Source organism: Electrophorus electricus, chromosome 21, assembly GCF_013358815.1.
Source record: "Electrophorus electricus isolate fEleEle1 chromosome 21, fEleEle1.pri, whole genome shotgun sequence".
NCBI lineage: Eukaryota > Metazoa > Chordata > Actinopteri > Gymnotiformes > Gymnotidae > Electrophorus > Electrophorus electricus.
In genome coordinates this window covers 14041489-14068355 of record NC_049555.1, presented here as the reverse complement: position 1 = coordinate 14068355, position 26867 = coordinate 14041489, and the positions used below count along the sequence as shown (strand labels likewise).

The 26867-nt window shown below is 45.7% G+C and overlaps 1 protein-coding gene across 1 annotated transcript in view; it reads left to right on the top strand.

The window, feature by feature from the left end:
- fhod1 (formin homology 2 domain containing 1) overlaps positions 1–26867 on the top strand; it is a 38257-nt gene that overhangs the window by 5215 nt on the left and 6175 nt on the right. Inside the window, 16 exon segments of the mRNA XM_035520699.1 lie at positions 12241–12308; positions 13114–13219; positions 13685–13773; positions 14511–14622; positions 14702–14796; positions 15008–15151; positions 15411–15594; positions 15745–15986; positions 18440–18600; positions 19683–19766; positions 20490–20513; positions 21274–21324; positions 22681–22811; positions 24513–24626; positions 25385–26376; positions 26711–26866. Of these exon segments, the coding sequence (XP_035376592.1) occupies positions 12241–12308; positions 13114–13219; positions 13685–13773; positions 14511–14622; positions 14702–14796; positions 15008–15151; positions 15411–15594; positions 15745–15986; positions 18440–18600; positions 19683–19766; positions 20490–20513; positions 21274–21324; positions 22681–22811; positions 24513–24626; positions 25385–26376; positions 26711–26866 (2753 nt within the window).

The following is a 26867-nucleotide window of genomic DNA, read 5'->3' as shown; positions in this document are numbered from 1 at the left end:
TGGATCTTGTGAGTTTTTGGGCTGCCAAGAAGTATGGGTGGACATTCTGGACAGTGCCAAAGGAACAGAAATAATAATAAAATGGCTTTACCTGACCATTATGCACCTTTCCAAATTAACACTACAAAGTGGTGCCTGCTGCTGACCAGCACATCTATACACTGAATTGGCTATAACCACATTACCTTACAGATAGGGGAGACATAACCTTTCCCAAGAGCTCCATGTACAAATCAGGAGTCCCGCCACCTCTCCGCAAACGAGGTTTTTCATTGGTTTACCTGTAACAGGATTAAAAAAAAGCAACCAATACAAAAACACAAACTTTCCACACCTGGCACATAACATCTTTATTGTAAGGAGTAGCGTAACCCTGAACTGAAGACCACAAGGTTCTTTGAATCAGTGTCTTTCTCACTGCTGGGGGGATGGGTTTGTCTTGGTTCCATGTTTGGATCATGAATAAAACAGTCTTTATGATCTTGGCAGTATATCTTTTTCATATACAGATTCTCTTGCTGTTAGATATTAGTCAGCTTTTTCCATTTATTGCTTAGAAAGTGTGTGTGTGTGTGTGTGTGTGAGTGTGAGTGACACCAAAGGACAAAATGACTTCATCCTTCCTCCAGGCGTTTCAGTGCTTTTTCTTGCATTAGCTCATGCTCGCGTTGGGTGAACCTGCATGCTGGTCTTCACAGATGAGCTCTAAATAGCAGGTTGGAGAAACCGCAGCCTCGTGTGAGGGTTTGAGCTCCACCCTTTGCTAATTATCGGACTCCTTTGAGAAGTGCAGCGAGGTCCCTTTATTAGAATCGATATTAGAATGTACGTGTGAAAAAATACTTGACATACTGCGTTTTTACTCCATGTTGCAGATGTAAAAAATGTTTGTATGCTTCACATTTAAATCACTCGGGGGGGACAGGTGTGGAAGTGTGTACAAATGAGATCTTATATCGGCATGTCATAGTTTTAGGACATGGTGCATATTGTGAATTTGTGATTATAATAATATCTTAAGTGAGTTGTTTGGTGCTAAAAGGAGAGAGCAGTCTGCAGTGAAAGTTCTTTCCTGCCCTACCTGACTGTAGGTTATTTGACGATAAAGCTTTGAGAGAGGTACGTGCTTGGGCAGGATCGACCTGTTTGGGCATTGTACCATCTGCACATCCAAACCCCATTCAGACAGCTTGAGGGCATACCAGTGGTAGACAGAGGCTTGGTTGGCTCTTTGGTTTAGCTCTCTGATGTTTGGTTTGATAAACAGTCATGCATTGCCGAAACTGAAGACGGATTCCTTCATACTTCTTGTTTTTCCGTAGTGCACATTTTGTATTTTCAGTGTCTGTGGACTCGTGAGCTATTCTGCAACCCGGCGACAGATGGCTGTTGCACACTTAATGCCACTTAAACTGTTGCAGTTAACATAATTAATTGCTTAATTAATTCTAATGGGATTGGAGTCACTGGTTTTGGAGGGATTTTCTACCCCCTGTTGTTCAAGAGCGGTGTTCCATATTGTCCTATAGCGGTGCTCTGCGTTCTAGAACAGTGTCCCTTGTTCTAGAGCGGTGTTCTGGGGGGTCTTCTGCGCTCTAAGACAGTGTTCCATGTTCTAGAATAGTGTTCAATGTTCTAGAGCAATGTGCCATAACTCAGTACTGGGATGAAGTAAATCTGGACGATTGAAGGCCAGGTTGAGAAATCCCAGTTTGTAATAAGTGTTTTGAACTCACTAGGACTACAGAAAGAACTCTAATGTGAGAAATGTCCTTGTAATAAGCTGTGTCTCAGTCTGCTTTTATTGCAGTGAGCCAACATTTGGCAGGAGCAGGTATTCCGTCAAAAGCACTGTTGTATTTTCCTCTCGGGCACTCCCTTAGCCAGCCTGTAACGGACAATCGACTTTGTGTTCCCCTCTAGTCCTTTGGGGACCTATTTGGAGTACCTGGCCACCCAGACTGCTGCTGGATCATTGGCATATAGTTGTGTGCTCTACTGGAGAGTACGATCCAGACCAGAACCCTCCGCCAAGGGTTTCAGATTCTCTCTCAAATCCCCAGGTTTTCTTCTAAGACAGGAGGTCAGGTGATCCTAGTTCTGGAAAGTGGGTCAGTGGTGGCTCATATTCTCATGGCTTGCCAATCAGAAGAGGGGAAAAGGATGGACATATTTACATGGCTGTAAAAAATTCGGGCTAATTGTATTACATTCTTCAGTTTCAATATTTATATTTCTTTAGTTTATTTACAGAATCATTAGCAACTGCCTGTATTCAATAGCCAAACTCTCTGTTTAGATACAGAATTGTTTTAAAATGGGGATACTTGCTAAACGGAGAGACCACACAATGTAAGGATTGACCCTTCACTTTGGGATGGACATTAAGGAAATGGATCATAGCCCATGCTCATCTTTTAGGTGTGTGTGTGTGTGTGTGTGTGTGTGTGTGTGTGTGTGTGGAGGGAAGACCACTGGATAACAGAGTGTGTAGCTGGGTTGATCTGCTGTCTTCCTGTTGTGTTAAACATACTTTGCTGTTCTGTCATGTCTGAAGGCACCTCAGGCATTTAAAGGGAAACTAAGGATGGATTGGCCGGAAAGGTTTTGTAAGTCCATACAAAAGAATATGATTAATTCTCTCCGCATGTGTGTGTGAAATCTAAGTATTAATGTGGATGTTGTCCTTGTGTGTTTGCTCTGTCTGATTCACATGGTCTAACAGAAGTGACTGTAAACATGCACGTAGCCCACACAGAAGAACTGGACAGATGGCGTACTTTTCTGGGGGGGGGGGGGGGGGGACTCTGAGCCTGCTGTAGGGTAAATACCCAGATTAGATTTCTCTTGATTCTTAACCTGATTCAAGTCAACACTGTAGACTCAAAACATCGAACTTCAGTGAGTCAGTAAAAGTAACACACTGGTTTATTATTAAGGGCAAACTATCAGAATAAATAATATCAGATCAGAAAAGATCAGCTCTGTTTGATCGGGTCGGCTGTACGAGACTCTCTGGCTGAGTGTCTAAGGACACTGTCGAAGGTTTTTCCTGTTCCCACTTTAATTCTCTGTAAGTGGAACCGTATCATTTAAAGTGACCAGCAGGAAATGCCACATTCCTGTCCAGCCGTCCCAGCACGCTGGGCTTCTATTTTTGTGTGCGTTTCTGCGATGGTGGTCAGCAGTGGTGAGCACTGAAGCTTGGCGTGGGTATGGCTCGCTGGCAGAGACCCACTCTGCAGGTGCCCGCGCAACTGACACGTTCCTGTTAGTGCAGCGTCTTCACGGACCTCATTACTGTTCCTTAATTTGCTTTTTTGAAACATCTCAGTGAATGTGTAGACTCCATTCTTGGCACAGTGCTATCTCTGACAGCTGTCTGCGCTGGCGCATTGCTAACTCTGCTACTGCTACAGCTTTTTGGGGCTTTCTAAGCAAGTAGCTGGTTCTGATGGCATTTAGCTGACCTTCAATTATGACTGAAATCAATGTGAGCAATTTGGGTCTTGCTCAGGGAAAACAGTGGCATCTCAGCAGGGGTGGGGCTTGAACTGGCAATCTTGATTACTAGTAGAGAGTACCTTAACCACTGAGCTACACTGTAATCTCTACAAACAGTAGCAGTATAGGGATGGTTCTGTGCAGACCTGCCGATATGGGCTCGAACCCTCAATCCTGTCTTTTCGGAGAAGTGTGTGCTCTACGGTGCTCTGGCTCCCAAACGCCCAACTCGGCTGTGTCCTCAGGGACGAAGGTGGTTTAGCAAAGAGCTGCCATCTTATTGGAGGCTATATTTATAGTCGTGTGTGCGTGAGTTTCCTGTGTAGGGCTGCAAACATTCTGAACTCTTTTGTCCTGTTTTTCCGCTAATCTTTTTTTTTTTTTGCCGGGGGGGTTCTTTTGTTGAAAATGGATCTTGTGGTGGGTTTTGGTACCAGACTTTGCACACACACCTCAACACACCTTTTGCTTCCTTCACTTCTGTTCCGAGCTGGTCAGATGGAAACTTCAAACACCCTAAAATTAGTAACATCCTAAAGCTTTTTTCCCACTTTACTCGTCCGTCTGTTTGTCTTCCACCATTCTTCTCTTTCCTGTGATTTTTTTTTGTATTTTCTTTAGCTTGACAGGGAGGTGAAACTGTCTGTATATTCTCCTGGACAGAGTTCTCATCTCCGGCGTAAGGCTAAAGCCCCGTGGGATCCTCGTGGGGTCATCGTATGGCTCCAACTCCCTCCTCGTGAGGTTGTGTCTGAAGTGGCATTCACCAGGCCCCCACAGCTGTTTCTAGGGGAGATTCCAAACAACATTCATGGCTGAGCCAAGATGGTCTAGATGGGAACATAGATGAGTCACTCGCCTGGAATATATGTGTGTGCGTGTGTGCGTGCGTGCGTGTGTGTGCGCGTGCGTGTGGTCTGTAACACACTCACACAGGCTTGGTGCTAATTGCTGGTTTTGAGTGGCTTTTGGGAGTCGCAGCGGGAACGTCAGTGTCCAGGAGCTTTGATGGGCGTTCCTATAGCAATGAGGCTGCTTATAACTTAAAATCAGTATAGACATTCCTTGTATATCCAGCCGAAGGTTAACCAGACCTGTGATCGCTAATCTTTCACTTCATGTTCCCTTCGTTTATGAATAATCTAAGTTATAATCTGATCAAACAGTTCACAATCATAAGTGTGGAAAGTCAGTTTTGGTATTCCAAATATCATTGTGTTTGTGTGTATATTTAAGTAGGTCCCTTTTTAAATAAAATGTGCTGTCTGCACTTTTCCAAGCGTACATCTGAATGTTTTCATTTGATATGACATTGGCCTGTGTGAAGGCGTGCTGACCGGAGCTTCATCCAAATCTAGTTGGAGGTCTTATGTTTGCTCAAGTCTTGTGCTGACTAAGCACAAGTTGCTAAATGAACTGAATTATTGCTGTGGGTTTGTCTGTCTCCCCTCTGTCTCCCCTCAGGCTTGCATGGTCTCCCACTCCCTTTATTAGGACTCTCTCTCATGTGGTTATTTAAGTAAGTGACTAGTAATAAAGGCAGAAGCTGAATGGCTTATTGCAAATTAAAGCACTGGCACCACTCACTGTATTCTTACCTGCTGTAGTTCTCACCACATGCCTGGCCCTGACTTGCATCTTCTAAAGGTTCCTCCCTCTGTGATGGGGTGTTTAGGGTTGCTGGACCCAGGGTGTGGAGAAACCCTCCTTTTGAGTTCATCTATGGCTTTGTTCAACACCACTCTTAAACTGCTCTACTCTTTCACGTGGCTTATGGGTGAAGCAGTATTGAGAGTATTTTTGTTGCTATATTGTTCAGTCTCCTTTGGTGTCTTAAAAAATGCATATTCAAAATGTTTATTATTATTAATAAACTAATTTAATTTAAGGTACTTTTTGTGGTGGTGTTCTTTTCAGAGATTATGGTGTTGGAAGCCAAACTGTGCGGTCTTTGGTTTATCAGCTGAGCTCTCCCTCCTGGCCTCTGCCACCTTAGAACAGAAACGGCTGTCTGTATCCATGCATGTCTTAACCCTGCCCCATACCTGCCGTCCCTCCGCTCTGGGCGTGAGCCAACTTGTGCTATGCGACCCTGCTGTGACCTTCTTATCGGTATCTTCTCGTGTGTTCTGCTCTGAGGCAGGGGCTGGGGTCCGGATGGGCTCCTCCGCTCTGCTGGTGGCAGCGGTTGATAGGGATCAACGCTCTGCTCTGGTCGTTCCCAGACCGATTTACGTCTCGCTCGCTATGGGATACTTTTCCACTTTTTAGCGGTTTGTTACCTGGTTCTACTGGCCTCAGATCACTTTTGGGCATTCGAGCACAAACATTGTGATACAAACTCTGTAAATCTGTTTGATTTACAGTTTTGGAAAGGCGTTCGGAGGACAGTGTTGTCTCCAGCATTTCCAGGAGTCATGCTGTTGGAAATGTAAAACTTTAACTCTCATCTCATTTAATTAGGACCCCGTCGGGTTTACCCCGTGGCGTCTGGCTGGGGTATGATCCTGACCTCTTCGTGTTTGGGCCTGTGCTATATTTATTTTTGGTCTTAGCGAGGTGTGTTGCCTGGTCTCTTATTTTCAGCTGCTGATCCAGTACCCTGCGGTTCCCTCCTCAAGACCACATCCAGCTGAACACAACCACAGAACTATCAGGTCCTGGGAAGAATTTAGATTGCGCTGTGTTTTGGCAGCTCGGACAGGAATGCACCCCTTGCCCATGTGTTCGTGTCCATATAAAGGGGGGATAACTTCTGGCTTGGCATGAGTGGTCCTACCTTTTGGACTGGACCAATACGAGAATCTGACTGGTCGCATGTGACCTTTTGGCTTCAGCAGGCGTTGGCTGGGGGCCTGTGATCTGATCTCCACAGCTTTGGTAGACTGTACAGGTTTTATTTTTTGTTTGTGGTGGTGTTTTTTTCCTCCCTTTTTGGGGTCTATGTCCCTCTCTTCCATCCAGGGACCTGGTTTTAGCTGGCTGTGGGACCGATGTGGTGTTGGAAGCATATTTGTCTGCATTATATAATGTTTTTGTAATGTTGACGATGGAGCAGACTGGTGGTTATTTTCACTGCTACGGTTTTGTCTGGCCTCTCGTGCGCCTTCACAAGCATGAGCGGTCCGAGAACAGGAGTAACCCCTTTCCGTGTTGCCTTTGAAGTGATCAAAACAGGAGGCATCACGTCCCATCCAGCGTCGTCGTCTGTTCTTTTAGTCTTTTATGGAGGCAAAACGCACGGAAGTGCATCCTCTGAGCTTCCAGAAAAACAAAGCATGCCGAGACATTCCAAAGCCAGCGACCAGCCCGGAGGAAACTTCCTGTGACGGTGTGAAATGTGCAGTGGTATAGCTGATGTAGTGTGGTGGGTAACGTCACTGCCCTTCCTATGGAGGACGGGGAGGTTACAACTCTGGCTGGTATAGTGTGGTTACTTTCCCAGACAAGAGTCCTTGGAGACTAACGCTCTGTTCGTCTGCCTCTCTGGCAGTCACACCGTGTAAGAGCGTCTGCCAAATTTGCATCTGTATCATGTACATATGTAAAAGTATGCAGGTTTTCAAGCACTAGGTGATTATCATTCTTTTAAGTGTAAATGGTGTTTGCCATATATCAAAGACTGCGTGTCTTGAACAGTTTTGGAGGTCGTCAGTGTCACCATAGAGCTGATATCCAATATGTGGCTGTCTCATCAGAGTTCTTAAGCATGGACCATCCAGTTGACTAACACGGCTAATGTTTTGTCTGTCAGAAATTTGTTTATTCTGGTTTTTCTTTGTTTGTTCTGAGGTCTTTCTTTTGGCTGCTTCCCTCCGTTATTGTTCTTGGTAAGTTTCATTTCCACTGTGCTGGAATACAGAGCCAGAATGAGTCCCTTTTCAGAGTCCAGTGGGCCGCGCAGCACGCCGAGTGGTAAAATGGAGCAGACTTGTTATTTCTGAAGTTACTGGGCTTCCTTTGAGATTAGTGGGGTTTTAGGATGAAGGGTTTTTCATTCACTCTGTTCTTTAGGGGCTGTGTGAGTTTGTGAGAGGGAGAGATGGCTATTAGCTCGTTAAGGACGGCTTCAATTAGCAAATCTTAATCAGCTGTAGGGGGGAGACACGAACTTCCATCAAAGTAAAATCCAGATCCAGCAATGAGTGTTTGTCATCAGCTAATCAATACAGAAACAGGATGGTGGCTGAATACAGAAGTGAACTGACCTAAACTCAGATTTTGGACTTTCCTCTGGCTTTTCTTTGTTTCCTTTATTGATCTTAACTAAAGATTTCCTGTTCGGGAGCTCAGTGGACTCAGCTGGAGTCCTCTGACAGTGCAGGACAGGATTCTTCACTCGTGGTCGGATCAGTCATCTGTACGTTCCCTGCGATACACACATGTAATTGGAATGTGAGGCCCAGATGGCCTTTTTCCTGTTTACGTTTGTCCAGATTGATATGTTTCTGGAAGTGAGTGTGCAAGGAGTTGAGAAATTCTCTGTACTGAGAATTTTTAGTGTTCTCCATGTACAGCCAAATGACAGGCAGGTCCAGCAAACATGAAAGTGTCTCATGACTTTAGCCAGTAGAATCTGCTTCCACAGGGCCTCTGTGGTCATTATTTATTCAGGAATGTAGGATGTCACGTCACTGATGTCCGATGTAATTTTCTTTTTCTGTTTGCAGCAGTAGACGCCCAACCTGACCCCATAAATACAGGAACTGTTGCTATGGCCGGTGTTGACCGCTATTCACTACCAATCTCTGGGAGGTCCGCAGTTGGCTTGCGTTGCTTGTGGTGATTAGGGAAGTGTTCTGCATTCACCACGAAACTAGTTTGTTTGTTCCTGTTGAGAAGAGCAGAAACGATGAGAGCAACAGTCCTGCCTCAGTTTTAAAGATCTACATTAATGAGCTGAGTCATATTTCCTCTCTTTCCTTTATCCTTTTGTCTCTTCCTAAAACACCTTTCAACATTATTTTTGTATCTAAATGTTGCATTATAAAGCAACCTTTTGTTTATGAAAGGCATATAAATATTATTATTATTATTATTATTATTATTATTATTATTATAGCCCACTTTTCAGACATGATCTTCTGGCCATCCACATCTGACTTTTGTACTGTGTTTCATGAACTTGTTGTAGATGAGCTCTTGTGTCCATGTTCATTGTGCACTGACTCTGGTTGTAGATCAGCTATTTTGGCTTCATATGATAATGATGAGAACAGACCTGCAGGGGAGCTGATTACTGGGGAAAGTCTTCATCATTGTGACTTCATATCTTTTATTTATTTACACTATTTCTCATGCACAAACACTGGTGGGTGCTTCACAAAGGCTGCAGAATCTGAATTGTTGTTCTAGTTATCCTGTATTGCATAGGTGCTTTGTCATTTTCTGAAATAATATCCTAGCCAGTACAGTAGGTTAGAGTCCAAGATACCAGTGAACTAGAATACTGTAGAAATACAGGAGTCAGTGCTGATGCCTAGAAGTGCAGAACAAGTCTAGGCTTTATATCGGCTGTATATCGGACAATTATGACGTATATCAGATGATGTCACCTTCAGGCAGGAACGTTGTCTTGCCTTTCTGTTTTGTTCTTTTTCTGACAAGTACTGACCTTGACTTTACATGTTGACCAAATAACATAACATAACATAAACTTGCAGTAGTTTCATTGAACCATCTTAAGATCCCCGGACCCCCGACGCTTCTAGTGCAGTTGTTTACACGTCAACGAGAGAACAGTTGGCGTCTCTCCTGTGTTTGGATGTGTTCACTTGGGTTTGGATGTTTGTGGTTTGCGGTCCTCTCCATCTCCGGGTCAGACCTCCTGGTGTTCCAGCCAGCGTGTCCGAGACCCACGTGCATGTATTTTATGGAAGTAAGTCTTTGTGCCATGCAATTGAAAAGTCTGCTCTCATGCTGCATTTCTGGTGAATTTCGCTTCGCGTTTACTTCAGATGGGAATACTGACTGCTTATCCCTCCTGTAGATGTGACACTGTCATGTGGACCTGGACTTCCTTTTTACTGACCTATTACTTCTCATATATATATATAAAATTAAGCTACTTCCTTATACCAAAGAATCAGCCGTTGTGTGTGTGTGTGTGTGTGTGTGTGTGTGTGTGTGTGTGTGTGTGTGTGTGTGTGTGGGTTTTTTTTTTTTTGGTTTGTTTGGTTTTTTTTTTTAAATTGGCAATAAAAAGCTTGACTATTTATGGAAGTAAAGCAAAGTGAATTGTTACAGATGAAGAACAAGACCTGAGTTTTTGTTATTTATTTATTTATTTATTTTCAGCTAAAATAACATGATGTAAACATGGTGTAAAGTAGTGTTTATCAAGATATCATGGTGTTCTGTTACCAGCAAGTGATCTGGAGCCGCACACTTTCAGTTCTGCTGTGGACTTGGAGAAATAGTTGAGAGGTATTTGTGTCGCCTCTGCTACTTTGGTCCTCGCCATCACACGGACACAAAACGGAAGGTTTCCTTCATAAACCTGGAATTCCAGTGTTGAGACAAGACCACACCTTGTCAGGCTTGTTTTAGAAAGAGGACGTCAAGACCCGCAAGACAGAAATATTCAAGACCTAACATGTAACTTGCCAGGAGAGAGGTGTGTGTGTGTGCGCGCGCACGCATCCTATATATGATTTAGGTAATTTGTCTGTTCTCTTGATGCCCAGTTTATCATGTGTATGCTTTTATCATGACCCCACAGCCCTGTGAGGAACCATGACTCTATTAGCCATGCCTCTGTCCTGGGAGTCTTCCCTCCCCTCACTCACACACACACACACACACACACACACACACACACACACACACACACTTCTTTTTTTTTTTTTTTTTTTTTTTTTCTTTTCTCTCTCTCTCTCTCTCTCTGTGTGTGTGTGTGTGTGTGTGTGTGTGTGTGTGTGGTAACGCACACGTAATTACTGCCACCAACCATGCATCACCTGGCATCAGGTCCAACATGCATTGTTGGTTGTCAAAATAGATCACCAAAACAAGTGTGTGCTTTCCAGGAGAAAGCCAAGTTTTCTCCATAAAAGCACAAAGTTACAGACACTGCTCAGCCTTCAAACTCCAGTCCCCTCTAATATTCCCGTGGGGCACCGAACACTCCTGAACCGTGCTCCACTGTGACGTGTCTGGACCAGCATTTAAAAATAAAACACTTTCACTGTTTTATGTGAATCGCCAACCATAGACCAAACACAATGTGGTGCAGGTGCAGATTATTGTAGTCTAGAAACATTTTTGATTTCCCAACCTGTTCAAATGAAGTTTGTATGTATGCAAAGTGCTTGGGTGTGATTTACTAATCTCTGTCGTCCCATATTCTATAGCAGACAGATGGGCCAATGGTTGACTACAGATCAGTGTTTGCTCATAAAAGAAGAATGTGGTAAATGCAGGGTTACTTGAGTTCATTCTGTCTGTGGCTTGGTTGTCCATTATGGTTGAATAATGCAGTTTGCTTGGATGAATGTGTTGGACACACAGTAAACCCACCATTACCAGTGGTGTCCTTCACATGGGGTCATACAGGGAGAGGTGGACATGAAGCCTTCACTACTGTCTCACTTCCTCTTTCAGTCCTCCAGCTCCTGCTGAGAGTGTGAGAACAGTAGAAGAAAAGATGGCGTTTGACTGGGCTGGAGTGTAGCTGGACGAGTTTGTCCTCTTTTGCCAGCGGTGTTCTCCTTTCACTCACTCACTCGGCATTTTTGTTTCTTCTTCTGTAACTGATCTCTGACAATCTGACATGTTTGAGTGATGGTGCGTGTTGGTGCAAACATGGCACAAATCTGTCGGAGCTTCTACAAGATCTTCATCCAGTTTATGGGAAAAGTGAAGTGTTTACTTACGACCGTTAAGAGTATGCTGTGTAAAAGGAATGATGACCTAAACAAAGCTGAGAATATCGGCAATGGCCTTGTTGGCCATAATATGTCTGGTTTTTCCGTTTTTATGGCACGGTGAGACGTCTGAGGGGTGGGGCCAAAAAAGAGTGAAACTGTTCTCTCTATAAGGCTGAAGGCCTAGTAGGACGCAAGTGGGAGCTCAATGCATGGACTTTATGCATATGAATTTATGTTGTTCTAGGATCAGTCTCGTGTGTGTTAGATCGAGATTGTGATTATATTGTATATATCTTGGCATTGTTGACAGTGTTGCATCAATTGACCATTTTTATTTAATGGATGTGAATTTGTAAGTGAATCATCAAAGCCTTTTGGGTCTGAATTGAGCGTGTGTGTGTGTGTGTGAGAGCAATTTGTGATTTAAGTGCCTGTGGATACCACATGCTGTAATTTTGTGTCTCTAAATTGCTTTTGCTTTCAATTGGTTCTCAATGGCTTTTCAGTGTCAACACAACCATTAATTGGCCTTTCGAGCTCGTAACTACATCACTACATTCCTGTTCTGGAAAGGCAGCCATCATGCTGTCTGACATCCAAAGATGAACCTCGACACTTGGGTTCCCGCCTCTGGCTTTTGTGATGCAGAAACAGACATTTGCCATGGTGATTCTGAATGGAGCTCCCTGATTGGCTCAGTACGTCCGAGTGGTGACTTCACTGAGGCACCCGAGCAGTGTAGAAACATGGCCATAGATCTCCTGGGTACAGCACACGTGTCCTTCTCTCTGGTGTATTATTAGCGCTATTATTTTAATAAGAGTTGTGCAGATGTTGCGTAACGCTTTTGCTTTCTTTTGTCTTCTAGAGAAACTGTACAACTCGCACGGGCCAGAGCTGCGTCGCTCCCTCTTCTCCTTAAAGCAGCTGTTTCAGGTGAGAACGGCAGGGTGGGGTCGGGTTACGCCAGGGTGTCGGGGGGAGAGCGTGAAAGAGGTCACAGGTCACTGGGTTGAATGAAGCGTAAGGCGAGAAGCAGGCTCTTCTCATATGAAGCTCAGTGAGCCGCAAGGCGTCTCAAATTCCTTGTATTGTGTCGACACGTTGGCTGGGGCTGTTCGGGGGCTTTTACTGTCGGTCGCCATCCTCGTCGCTCGTGAACTACCTGCGGTGCGGTCGTGTTTAACACCCGCCTGTGCGTCCGTACTGTAGCTTGGGCTTGGTTTCCAACATCAGGGTTGTGTAAGAGAACGGCAGAGAATCCACATCGTCGTGTTGGTTTATAGTATTAATGTTCAGCTGTGGTACACACTCACCACAGGAAGTGACCGTATCACATCTAGTGTGGAAGTGTGAGGGCCCAGTGCATGAAGGGGCCGGGGGGGCATGCCTGCCCCGCGGTGCCGAGAGGTTGTGTTAGTTTAATCTGTAATGCTGCATGAAACCTTGTAGAGTCCCGGCAAGATGAACGTCTTGGCAGAAGTTTGGTGCTTAAACGGTTTGTTTTTAAAAAAGGAAAAGTTCTTCATATTTGTAGTGTGTTAGTGACCTTATGGGAATTAATCATGGATTCCTGTTCCTAATGGCAATGTTGGAGAACGAAAACAAAACTACGGGGGGATAAGTACATGCACGTGCACATTTGTGAAACCGCACGCGGTTAGATCACTGACCAGCATGTGCACGAATAAGTGCACTGTTCTCCAACAAACACGCGTGTCTGTCTGGTCCCATGCTGCAGGACGATAAGGATCTGGTGCCGGAATTTGTCAACTCTGACGGCCTGACCTGCTTTATCAAAGTGGGTGCGGAGGCTGATCACAACTACCAAAACTACATCCTCCGAGGTGAGATGTTCAGAGTACACACAACCACACCTGCCCACCAGTTCCGGCTGGGACGCGGCTCCATGTGCTGGTACACCGACGTAAGCACAGGGTTGACAGTAAGCCTTTTGGCCTGCACATGGTATGGAGTTCAGAGGTCAGGGCCAGCACAATGCTGATTCTGCTGTCATGTGGAGGGGGAAAATGCTACAGTTTTGTTGTTTGTTGTGGGCTCTGGAGAAGGACGTGGACACCGTCTGCCCTGAGATGAGCAGCAGCTTTCAGATCACATCTGTTCATCTTCCCCTCAGATGCCCCACCCTTGATGGTACTGAAGGTCTGGGGGATGTGGGGTAACTACCACCTTGTCTGGATGAGAGGCTTAACAAGTGAGAGCTTTGATCTCTCTCTCTCTCTCTCTGTGTGTGTGTGTGTTTGTGTGTGTGTGGGTGTGTGTGTGTGGGTGGTTTTTTTTGCAGCTCTAAGTCAAATACATGTTGTTCGTGGATGGGATGAATGGTGTCATAAACCATAACGAAACAGTGCAGTGGCTGTACACCACTTAGCGGCAGCCCGTGAGTGACATACACATACAGTCATGTGTACACACACACACAGGGTCTGGTGAGTGACTGGCAGTGTTGTGGTTGACCTCACACACAAGACTGGGTCCTGTCCGTCCTTCCCTTGAATGCGTGGGCAAAGCTCTTTCAGTAGCGTCTGTCTCGCGTCTATAAACACTTTGGGCGTCTGATGAGATGCTGAAGTATATTCAGAGAAAGAAAGAGGGTTCTGTTGCCAATAAATGACCAAAAATGCGTCATTGGTCATTGTGGTTTACGTTTGTGCTGAAATGATTGTCATCATAAAGTTACCCAGACCTACTCAGTGTGCCGGTCACTGGCCCTGGTTAATTGTTTAATTAAAGCAAGTCTGCACAAGACACCCGGTGTTTGGGTGGCATTTCCTGACCTCAGGCAGGGCCTCCTACGCCACGTGTTACTGGCTTCACTGACATCAAGTACGAGGGTCTTGTGTCCTCTCGTTCATCCTGTCGCAGAGGAAGTGAAAATGTCAGCTGTGTGGGAGTGTTATGCCATCACTGAGAGGTTTTTTTTCTTTTCTTAGGAATTGTTTTCACCACTTCCTTTCCTTTTCCCTACAGCCATGCTCCATGCCATCTTCCTCTGAGAAAGTGATTATGTTGATTTGGTGTACAGAGGAGTGATACTGCCATCTAGTGTAGAACACTTATAAGTGCTCAGATTTGCTCCAGAGCGCAGGTGGGCTCATCTCTCTCTCTTTCTCTCAGTCTCGGCTGGTGGTGAAGACCACTCTGAAGCTGCTGATCGTGTTTGTGGAGTACACGGAGTCCAACAGCCCTCTGCTCATCGAGGCGGTCGACACGGTAGACTGTAAGAGAGGTACGGACCCCCCCACAGACCTGCACACTGCATGCACTCGGAATGGACTGCATGTCGACATCATGAGCTGCTGTTTCAGGTGCCAAGTCCTGGTCGTATTTGATGGATATTCTGGAGGAGAAGACCGGATCGGACTCTGAGCTCTTGGTCTACACTATGACCCTCATCAACAAGGTAACTCTCACTCTCTCTCTCTCACTCACACACACACACCCATATCATGAAGGTGTACCTCAGGGTACTACATACTGGCATGATGCACACAGCAAAAAAAATCAAGCACACTCACTCAATCATGTAGTAATACATTTACCTTTTAATATAGAATTATACTGTTTTTTTTTTTTTTTTTTTTTTTTTTTTTTTTGCTGCCCCCCCCCAAAAGACCCTTGCAGCCCTACCAGACCAGGACACATTCTACGATGTGACAGACAGTCTGGAGCAGCAGGGTATGGAGAGTGTGATACAGAAACACATGAACAGCCGAGGCACAGAGCCGGACCTCAAACAGCAGTTCGTCATATACGAGGTAGAGGGCCAGTAACATGACTGAGAAACACCCAGAGGGCTGTGTTAATGCTGACCTCGGGATTAATATCGCAAAAAGGTTTGCAGATGAAGAGGGCTTTTAATTTTTTTATTTTATCCTCAGTGATGACAAATTGAAAAATCTGCTGTAACAGCTACTTTAGTTTGAGTGACTAAAACTCAATTACATCTGTGAATAGTTTGCCCATTTATTGTTGCGGTGCTTTAAAATGACTCCTCCGTCGTGTTGTGTTCCGTAGAACGCGTTGAAGTACGAGGATGAGGAAATGGACGACGCAACTCTTCACGGCCGCAAGGAGCGGAAGAAAAAGAGCTCCTCCAAGCAGGAGGACAGGAAGATGCGCCGGTCCTCTTCCCAGAATGTCCTGGATGGTCCACTTCTGTCCCAGCCCTTGCCTGTCTTCCCTCAGAGTCTCGGTAAAGGTGCCGTCCCTCCCTGGAGCTCCTCTTAGAAGTGGACTGAGATGGAGGAAAACTGCACATAGCAGAACTAAAATTGATTTTGTTTTCTAAATGTTGTGGTTTTAATGAGCAGCTGTCAGTTTCATTGTCGTTGACTGTCGTTTCTTGCAGGTCTAAGTGGTACCTCCTCTCCCACGTCCCCACCCACTATGGCGTCTCCTGCCTCTTCATGCCTGTTGAGTCCTGAGCTAGATAGCCCCCTCGCCAGTGCCCTCGAGCCTGCCTCACAGAACTCCGCCCCCGAGCCTGCCTCACAGAACTCCGCCCCCGAGCCTGCCTCACAGAACTCCGCCCCCGAGCCTGCCTCACAGAACTCCGCCCCCATCTTGCCTTCCATTGTGAACAATGGAGCTGCCATCAACCCCTGATGTGGAGCAGCGCCTGTGGGTATTGTGTGTGTGTGTGTGTGTGTGTGTGTGGTGTGTGTGTGTGTCGTGTGTGTGTGTGGTGTGTGTGTGTGGTGTGTGTGTGTGTGTGTGTGTGTGTGTGTGTGTGTGAAACAAATACTCAGTATTTGTTCCTCCTTCACTTATGTTGACAGTTATTATGCACACTGTTTTTTTTCCTCTGTCCACATGGGGGCAACATATTCCATTTCTAGAGTCCCTTTCACCCTATCTCTGCTTGAGTAATGACGCTAGTGCACCTCGGCAAGACAGCTGGTGTTTACTGTCTTGTCTATATCAGCACTAGTCTGTGTGCTCACAGGAGCACGGGTGTTTACACGCACTAGCGTGCGTACCTGTGATTGACAGTAGCAGTGATTCTTGGCCTAGCTACCTTCCGCAGAAGAGACTGGCAGTTCCACCAAAGTAAATGTTTTCTCTCGCCTGCCGCATAGCTATGTGTAGGAAAGAGTGAGCACAAGCCCACGGACAGGAACAGACTTCTTACCGTACGCTGCCTTTCCATATGTGGTATTGTAGCCTTTATGAACACACTAGTGATCTTGGGTGGTGGTGCATTTGGAGAGTTATGACCAGTCTCCTGGTCAAAAAACTGCAGATAGTGTTCTACATGAGAAATGGTTTAATATAAAGTAGGGGATTTAGCATAAGTAGAAGTTCCTTTAAGACACTAACCATATTTCCATTTACGGCATTTAGCAGACGCTCTTATCCAGAGCGACTTACAAATTTGCTTTGTAATTTACTCAATGTGTCCTAGACAGTACAGCAGGTTACTAGAATACTGATGAAATACAGGAATCAATACTGATGCCTAGAAGTGCAAAACACACAAGCTCTAAAAGACATCCAGTGTAATAAACAAGAAGTACTAGAGTTAGTCAACACAGGAACAGTCTACAGTATAACAAACAATACCCTACAATAAGGACTAGAGTTTCAGTTAGTCAACATAGGAGCAGGGTCAGAGGTCATTTAAATATTTCATAAATAGATGGGTCTTCAGTCTGTGCTTGAATACTGCAGGGGACACCCAGTGGACATTCATTCCACAGTAAAATGTTCTACTTTACTATGCCTGTGTAATCTTACACATGATGGTATAATGTTAAGAAATTACATTTCGAAGAATGCCATTATACTGTAGTGTACTGAAAAAACTCCCCAGCGAGACCCCCAGCAAACTCCTCCAGTCTGGACTGTTGACGGTTTTAATTTATGATGCTAATGTTGTGTTTTAAGAGGTTCATCTGCCAAAACAGTCCTCTGGAAGTATCGGTGTCTGTGATTCTACGTCACGGGGACCTGCTGTGTTAACTGGCAGTGCCAAAGAGGTTTTAACCCAACGGTTAAACTCCGTCCCAAACTTCACATGTTGATTTGAAAGACGCTTTCTGAGACAAACACTGAGGGAACGTTTGGTGCTTTATTCCAGGGAGATGCTGACAACTTCCTGGCGTAAATGCGAGGGGTAACGGTCCCTGTAGCAGGAGTTTGGGAGCATAATGCGCCATAGCCAACAAACTCGGAAGGAAACGCCGAATGTAGCCAGGTTGCCATGGTTACATGCGTACACTGCCAGCTCTCCAGCAACCACAACTATTGTGAAAACACCAGACAGAAATCTGCTTTGGTAATGGTGCATAAGCCTTTAGTGTATGCAGAATATTTGATCTTTGGGCCCAGTTCAGATTAGCACATTATAATTAATGTTCATTTTCTACTGTAAGAGAAAATGAGATTTTGTGGTGGTTTACCAGCAGGACCTGTTCTTTTTGCCTCCCAGTATAACCAGTCTGCTACGTCCCTCTCCAGCCAATGTCCCTGGCCTGAGCAACACATTTTCTCCTGCTGACATTCCCTACCTATATACGGAAAGCTAATGTTGTACTTGGAATGCCTTCTTGTCTCCGTAAAGATGTAGGAATTTGGCCCTCTTGCGGACCAAGTGGCGATCCTGGCTTCACCTTTGATTCGGGGTGTTAGCAGTGGAGGCAACCCCTGAGGTCATGTGTGTGTGTGAATACAGGATCACTTCACCTCAGCAATTTAGTTTGTTTTCAGTCACCAGGGCCCTTTCTTTAAGCACAAAATGTTTTGGTTTCTTGTTTATTTTTTCTTTTTTGTGTTTTTTTTCTTTTTTCGTTTCTTGCCATAAACGTTCCCTTGGATCTCTTCCTCGGTGTTGATGTGACTAAACTGGCAGTCAAATTTAGTTACAACAAATCACTTTTGGCTTCCACGTGTTTACAGTAATTGCTTCTCCAGCTCTGTCTTTTCCGCCTGCTGGGCTCCTGGCGACGTGTCTCGGTGGCGGGGACTACGAGCTGTCCTGCGTGCTGGTGGTTTTGGTCCCTTTTCTTTTTGCTAATGTTTTAACCCACTGCTTACTCATGTAACCGGACATCTCTTGCACATTTTCTCTCTCTCTCTCTCTCATTCTCATTCTGGCACCATCCACCAGGGGGCGCTCTTTCTTGAGCCAGTACATGGCTCATATGGGGATTTCTAGACGGCGGTTGAAAAAGGCGGGGTCCATAACCCAGGAGCCCTCTATAAGGTCTGTATCATCCGTCCTCTACCATGCAGCTGGTCACTAGAAGGTTTTCAGCTAAAGCCGCTTTTCGGGGTTTTCTAGGAGGAACTGTTCTTGTATCACCATCTCTATCTGCTGCCTGTCGTCTTGTTTCCAAACCAACCATAAAGACATTGCTCATCACATGGTGCAGCAGCCTAACACCTCTGTTGATAAACCTGGGTCACCTTCATGTTGCACAGTTCTTGGGAACTGCTGTCTGCATAAGAATGAAAGTGTGATTTGTCCATTCTTCTGGGACATGTTATTTGCTGCTATGGAACTAGAATTAAAACAAATAATCTAAGAAACTTCAGAGTTGAGAGAAACCCTCGCAATATCACATATAGGTGTTTGGTTCTGTGCTAGCATTTCTTTAAAAGCAGACTGCGTTCAGAAGATTGTGTGGGGGGGCTCCCCTTGCTCCACTCGCTCCACTCCTCCTTGCTGGGGCAGATGAGTTCACTTCTGTGCTGCTGTGATGTCAGCTTGCCTGAAACATGTTAAAGGAGCAAAACTGCCAGTCTGATTCCGGAACCCCGCATGTCGGATTGCGTTCTGGAACCCTCCGTGCCAGAGAGACTGGGATTATTCTACTGCTGCCTAAACACATAATACAGGCAGACATGGTTCTGATTGAGAAATTAAACATGTCCATCATGAAGACACGAGTTTCTGGTTTCAGCTCTCAGAATGAGTTCTGTTGCATTTTGGTTTAGACCTTAAATCGTCCTTTAAATTGACGCTTTATTCTGATGGATTTGGAGTTTGTGTTCATATAGCTGCTCAGTGAAGCTGTTCTCCTGCTGAACTCCAGTCACATTTAGACTAAAACATCGCTAACAAAAATAGCATTTTGTCTTGCTTAAATTGTGAAGCTTGGATTGTCTTTGCTGAGCTCCTGCTGTGTGTGTGTGTGTGTGTGTGTGTGTGTGTGTGTGTGTGTGTGTGTGTGTGTGTGTGTGTGTGTGTGTGTGTGTGTGTGTGTGTGTGTGTGTGTTGTGTGTGTGTGTGTGTGTGTGTGTGTGTGTGTGTGTGTCTTTGTCTTTGTCTTTCCCTGCCCACAGTGTGAGTTCCACGGACACACCTCCCCAGGAGAGTCAGACTTCACTGGAACAGCAGAGCTGCACGGAGGAGAAAGGGTTCTTTAAGTGAGTATCATTTTATGTGGCTCAACACAGTGATGGATATAAAGACAGGGCGAGTAGAGGATGGATAAGGAATGAAGACGGAGGGAGCACAGGATGGAATGCATCTGTTTTCCTCGCAGTGGTTTATGAACATGGAGTATTAAGACTAGAGAGCAGAGAGTAAAGCAATAGGGAGAAGCCTTTCTGCTTCAAGTGCGTCTTGGGGTGGGGTGGCTGTAAGCGCTTGATGACTCGCTGGTCTGCATCTGTGTTGATGTTTAGAGATGGTGAACCGGAATAGTGAGTGTGTAGTAGTACCGTGGTCATCTGAGAGAACATTACTTGTGACCTGATAAAGCTGTGTGGTGAGCTTTATGGGGGGCAGTCTGAGTGATTTTTAAAGAGTTCACCTCGACCTGATTTGGATAACCTGGATAACTTTAAAGGAGGCTCATATTTTAAAGTCTTCATTCTGATCTGGTGCCAAGACTCTGTAAACTCTGCCTGTTATTTCTGTCTGTGTGAGTGAGTGTCTGTCTCTTTGTATGTCCACAATACCTGTATAATATCTTTGTGCATGTCCACCCGTATCTCTACAGGACTTGTCTGTGTGTCCATGCACAGAACATGTGCAGTATCTTTGTGTGTGTGTGTGTGTGTCTGCTTGGTTCCCAATTCTTTTCGTTGCCACTGTGGCTTCCAAAATTCCTTCTCTTTCTCTCTCTTTCTCTCTCTCTCTCTCAGACTGCTTGAGACAGATTCTCTTTGGTGAGTAGCTGCAGCTCTTCAGTTTTATCAGCAGTCTGTTAGCAGGGTTAGTCATTGTGGTGGGGGGAATGTTGGCTGGCGTTGTTCATGGAATGTACAATAATGACATTTCATCCTCCCCAAATGGATGACTGCTTCATGTGTGCTGTGTGCACGTCTCATGTGATTACGGTCTGATCCCACTCCTGCCCTCATTTCGTCTCTAACTGTCACAGTTGCATCCTGCCTCCATGTGTGTGTGTGTGTGTGTGTATCTGTTTGTGTGTGTGTGTGTGTGTGTGTGTGTGTGTGTGTGTGTGACTCAGCGCTAACCTTATCTCCTTGCAGACCGTTACTGAGAGCTGCAGTTTTTCTCCTTTTGTCTGGAATGAATTTTACAAAAACAATTCATATTTTGTCAGATATGATTATGAAAGTATTTGGGGTTTTTTTGTGAAAAAAAAAAAAAGTCTGCAATCCATTGATTTAGACTTTGTGGGGAGGGATGGCATGTATACTTCAGCCTAGGACTAACTCCTCCTGGTCTGGTCAGTCTGGACTGGTCTCATTTGATCAATTTGAATGTGGTCTAAATGTTTAAAGATCTTAGTCAATCACAGTTTTGGTTTTTTTTGTATTTTTTTTTTTTTTTGTTTTATAGCATGAACACTGACATAAATGCATGAATTATCTTTGAAGTGTATGCAGTTAAGAGTGGGTGGGTTTCTTCTCAGCGTTCAGTGAAAAGTGAGTTAATGGTCAACTTGAAATGTCTCTCCAGCTTTGAGGAGTGTAATGAGAATAGAAACCGTCCCGTTCTGAAGAAGTATGCGTAAGTACCTGCAATTCCCGAGTGCCTGGTGGTGGTGGTGGTGGTGGTGGTGGTGATGAAGATTCAAACTCCTCTTTTCTGCTGATCAGAGATCAGCCTTCTGGTTTCTCTAATGGTCGAGGCTGGTCTGCTGGCATGGGCCTCGTCCTGACTGTGTTGGATCACGTGTTTATGGACGGCTATGCTGTAGACCCGATGGCTGGGGCTTGTGTGGTCACTGTGCTTTTGGCCTGTGGGTTGTGTCCATTGGCAAATAAAAAAATAAAAAATAAATTACAATTTTACACATTTAAAATGGTTTGAATGTACATGGTCATGAGTAATATCTAATGGAATGACCTTTTTTGCCTTTTATATTGTACAATAATTACAATACAATAACTGTGATTAACAGCGGAGGTTTTTATTAACCGATTTAGCAGTTCAAAGCAGAATGTGTTTGAGAATGACTGACTGAGATTTACTGCTTCCTGTTGATTACGCATGGGGAATGATTTACAAGGATGTAGCCACGTTGTCCCGGCAGAGCTGGAGATTGTAACACTTCTGTGGTTACTACAACTGACCGAATCCAGCTGGGTTTCAGTCCCAGAATGGAATGAGTGACCTTTGCCCCTTTGTGTGCTGTCTTGTCTGTCGAGCTCATCTGGGTGTTGGTGGGTGTGTGGCTCGTTTCGTGCCGACCCGTTTTAAGACTTTGCCGATTTGTGATCACCTGTGGTTTGTAATGTGTGTGTCGCTGTGTAATGCCTAGCTTGTCTTCTTTGGCTAACCGGGGAAATGACTTTGGTAAACGCAACCTGTGTTTTTAGTCTTGTGGCTTATTGTTGGTTAGTTGTTTAGTTTTGAACGTTCTCATTTTCTTTTTAAATTGCAATGTTAATTTTTATTTTCATAAGTCTTTTCATGGAGCCAGTTTTGTAATGTTCTTGATTTTGTACGAGTAATTTGTCTCTTAACTTTAATTTCTAATGTAATTAAAAGTATACCTTATAATTTGCTTGGAGCCACAGACTAGATTAGATATGTGTAAAATGGAAAAGAACCACTAACTAACAAATTCTAGGTTCTCAAATTTTAATGTCACTTCCAGTTCCTTGTCTTCTGGCATGCTTCACATGGTACGTGTGTGTGTGCATGCGTGTTATTTTTGTCATCAGGCATCACTTCATTCAACCAATCTGTACAACTTGAATGTTTAGTGCATGTCTCTAAATAATTAGTGTGTAGCACGCAACCTGTTTTTACAGGCTCTGAAATGAGCCCTTCCCTATAGTGCAGTGTCGGGTCTCCTGCACCCGGGCTGTCATTGTGCCCCCATAACCGTGCGGTTTCTCTGCGCTGCCTGTTTTTTAGAGGCACGTTTTTACGCCATCTGGCTGCAGCCCAGCGCGAGAAGGGAGGGCGGAAAAAACCGCCATTCACTGCCGAACCTCCCGGCCCGGATGCCGACGCTGGCCGTGCCGAAGCCAAACTCCCAGCCACAGGTGAGCCCCCCGCCCCCTCTCCCAGTCTAACCCAGTCTAATGTGAGCTCATGACGGGGGTGTGACTGTTGACGTTCCTTGGATGATCGGTCAGATGTCCGTCAGGGATCTCCCTTAGTTCTACCTCCTGTGGAATCATTTTAGCAATATTCCAGGCCAACAACTTGGTAATACTGGGGTGTATGGTTGGATTATTAGGATGAAGGACTGCAATCAAGCAGCACGATGGTCTGTAGAACCTGACAGTGCTCTGGGGTTTACTTGTTGTTGTTGCTGGTAATACAGAAGTATTACACTAGCAGAGTAATGCAAGAGACTGAAGGGGGCCTGTGTGTTTGTGTGTGTGGTAAATGATAAGGAAGTTGACGAGACTCTTCAGACCCTGCTCTGCTCTTCTAGCGATGACTGGGAGCTCAGTCAGCGAGCTCTGTGCTGTGATTGGCTGCGGGCGTTTTGTGTAACATGTCTTGCTGGGAGAGTCATCGTTCTATATTCAGTGTCTGTGCAGGAGTCTCCTTATAACGGGGAAGGTTTCTTACGACTGCAGGCGGTGAGGAGGAATAGGGCTTTGAACGCGCGGTGGGTGACCGTTCAAAACAAGCACGTTTCCGTCTGCAGCGATGTGGAGCTCCCAGGGTCTTAGAGGGGCACACTGACGGTGGGTCCTCCAACTGTAATATGATTTAGTTTCAGCTTCTTTGTTGGTCTGGGTATCCTAGGATTCTTGCTTTAATTGCCTAAACTCTGCTTTTATGCTGTAGGGGATGGGTGGGTGGGTTTTTTTTGGTTTTTTTGCACTTCTAAAGCAGTATTGGTTTGTAATTTATCAGTCTATACAGAAGAATTTGGCAGAGCAAAAGTACATAAACATTAATATTGGGCTGCTGAAGTGGTTTATGTCCACTGAAAGTTGGCAGCATATGTACAGGATAAAGCAGACGTATGCTTTTCCAGAGTACAGTAACCATACTGAACTGGGATCAACCTGGCTCTCTCACACACACACACACACACACACACACACACACACACACACACACACAGTAACTGCACTGGCCCACTCTTGTTTTAAATGATCCAGTGGGTGCATTAGCAATGCTTCACTGTTGACTCACACTTGGCTGTACAACCGTCCGCTATACCACCGAGTGTCCAGTGTCTCAAGCACAGGGAGCTGGAAAAGACACTATGGGGTGAGTTTGGACCAGCCCACTTGTTTTGTGTTGTTTTTTAGCAGGCTTGAATTGCCTGGGGGGGAATTCAGTTTACTGCTAGTGGGAGAATTATTCTGTTAAGACAGGATTTCTGTCATGGGCCAAAGACAGAAATGAAGGACTTGTGCCCAGACACCACACACATACACAAACTGGGCATTTGGCTGTAGAAAGAGGAACTGAAAGTATTATAGAGAGTGTTTTAGTCTGGACTGACTGAAATGCTCCCTAGGGGTTAATGACATACCAAATAGACAGTGTGTGTGTGTGTGTGTGTGTGTGTGTGTGTGTGTGTGTGTGTGTGTGTGTGTGTGTGTGTGTGTGTGTGTGTGTGTGTGTGTGTGTGTGTGTGTGTGTGTGTGTGTGTGTGTGTGTGTGTGTGGTCTTTATATCCATCTCTCTCAAAATATATAACTATTCTCCTTTGGTATAGTGTAAAGTATGCCGAAAGAAGTAAGTGTGTGTGTGTGTGTGTGGGTTGGGTATAGGGACGGGTTTCAGTGGTGATCAGGATCCCCAGTCTCCAGAGGGAGACTCCAGTGAGGACAGCAGCAGCCTGGAGCTGCTAGGACAACCAAAGACAGCTCACCACAATGAACCAGGCAAGAGATGAGCACTCTCTGTCTGTCTCTCTGTCTCTCTCTCTCTCCTTCCCAAGACCAGAGTCCTAATTTCAAACCAAAATATTTTCCCTCCTGTGTCTTTGAGGACTCGGGGCCAACTCCGTCTCTCTCCACGTAGGGGACCGCAGTTCTAATGTCCAGGGAGCGCAGACTAGCTGATAGACAGACGGGGCATGTAAACAGTAAGGGGTGTAGATTGGGCTCTTCCCTTTCCGGATTCTGTTCTGCCTTCCCTGGTGGAGTGAACCGGAGCCTGAAGTCGTAGCGACATTCAGACGGCCGGGTGCCAGTGGGGAGTTGCAATGGTTGCTTGTGGAAATGCACAGCTTTGCGCACATGTTGGGGTCTTTAAAGGTAGGCAGCTAAGATGGATGAACGCTCGTCCTTGGTGGGAGTGGTGAGTGCTCTCTGTATCGGGGCATTTTATTTATTTATTTGCTGGCATGTACCAGCTTGAATTCAGTTGGTAGTAATTTGTCATACCCATTTTGTCCTTTATGGATGTTTGCTCTTTAATGTAAAATGGCATAATTTTGGGGAAGACAGAATCTACAGTAATACATGTTGTTTATATATGCATCGAATAAATTACTATTACTTTAAAACAAGCAATAATGAACTGTATGTACCAGTGGTGTGTAACGTGAGTTCAGAAATTTGCCTTTTGACGTTAAAGCTTTAGATTTGGCTGTGTGTGAGATGCTGACCCTTTAATCGCTATTCTCTCCTACCACTAGCAGGTGGCAGTGTGCAGAGCCAGGGCAGTGTGGCCGAGCAGCCCAGCACCCTCTCTAACGACAGGAAGTTCCTGCTGGACATGCTCTACTCGAAGACCTCCACCTGTAGCACCCCCCCTAGCAATGACCCGGGGCCCCTAAAGAGCCCCGGACTGGGAGACAACCTAAGGGGCGTCCGGGCGGAGGACCTAGGCCTCTCCGGCCTGGCTGGCCGCCTCTCCGGCCTGAATCTGAACTCCTCGAAACTCCTGGCTGGCATGGACGCCCCCAGACAGGTGGAGATGGAGGCCCTGGAGAGCGGTGCCCAGGCCGTCCGTAGCCGGCTGGCAGAGGAGGAGACGCGGAGGTGTCTGAGGCCGCAGTATAGCATTGATGCGGAGACGCACTCGCGGAGCCTGGAGAAGACCATGATGACACCGCTGACCCGGGGCAACCAAGACGCGTGGGGGCAGCTGCAGCCCAGCTCCAGGGCCCTGCGCATCCGAGACCTGGACTTCTCCGACCTTCTGCAGGAAGAGGACCTTGACGTGCTAGACATGGACACGTTTGACACAGCTATGGCCAATAGGATTCTTCCACCACCCCCACCACCTCCAGGAATAGGCTCCCTGTCCCCTGGGCTAGCTCCTCCCCCGCCTCCTCCCCCCCCTCCTCCTGGGCTAGCTCCGCCCCCTCCTCCTCCCCTGCCCCCCCCTCCTCCTGGGCTAGCTCCACCCCCCCCTCCTCCTCCTGCAGGTCTGTGCGGACCAGTTCCTCAGCCCCCACCTCCCCCAGGTTTGACCACTCCCCCACACCCCTCCCTGGACATGGCATTCGCCAAGAAACGCAAAACGGTCAAACTGTTCTGGAAGGAGCTCAGACAGCCTGACAGCCCCAGGAAGTGCAAGTTTGGGCGGGGCACCTTGTGGGCGTCGCTGGATAAGGTCACTGTGGACACGGAAAAGCTGGAACATCTGTTTGAGTCCAAGGCGAAGGACCTTCCTGTAGCAAAGGTAACCTGAAAGCCTGATTAAAGTAAGACTTGGTGTGAACTTGATGGAACTCAACAGATTATCAGATCAAAAGTATAACTGTGCAAAAGAACATTTAAAAATGGCATCACTGCTTTTAACAACTGGGCTCATGACTGATGTGAGTAATTAAAGAGTTGTGTTGATTGATTTGATGGTGATATTATGTCTGCTGTAACCAACCAGAGCTGGTTTACAGTGCCCAAGCCGTGCAGCGTCTGTATCTTGCGCTTCTGTTTCTTAGGATTTTTAAAACACAATCTGGAGGTGAAGGTTCTGTTGCACGTTTTAACAGTTCCCTCTTTTGGTTCTTCAGAAAGGCGCTGAGGTCAAGAAGCTAGAGATCCACGTGCTTGATCCGAAACGAAGTAATGCCATAAACATCGGCATGACTGTCCTGCCTGCGGTGCACATCATCAAAACTGCCATTCTCAACTTTGATGAATTTGCCATCAGCAAAGAGGGGATTGAGG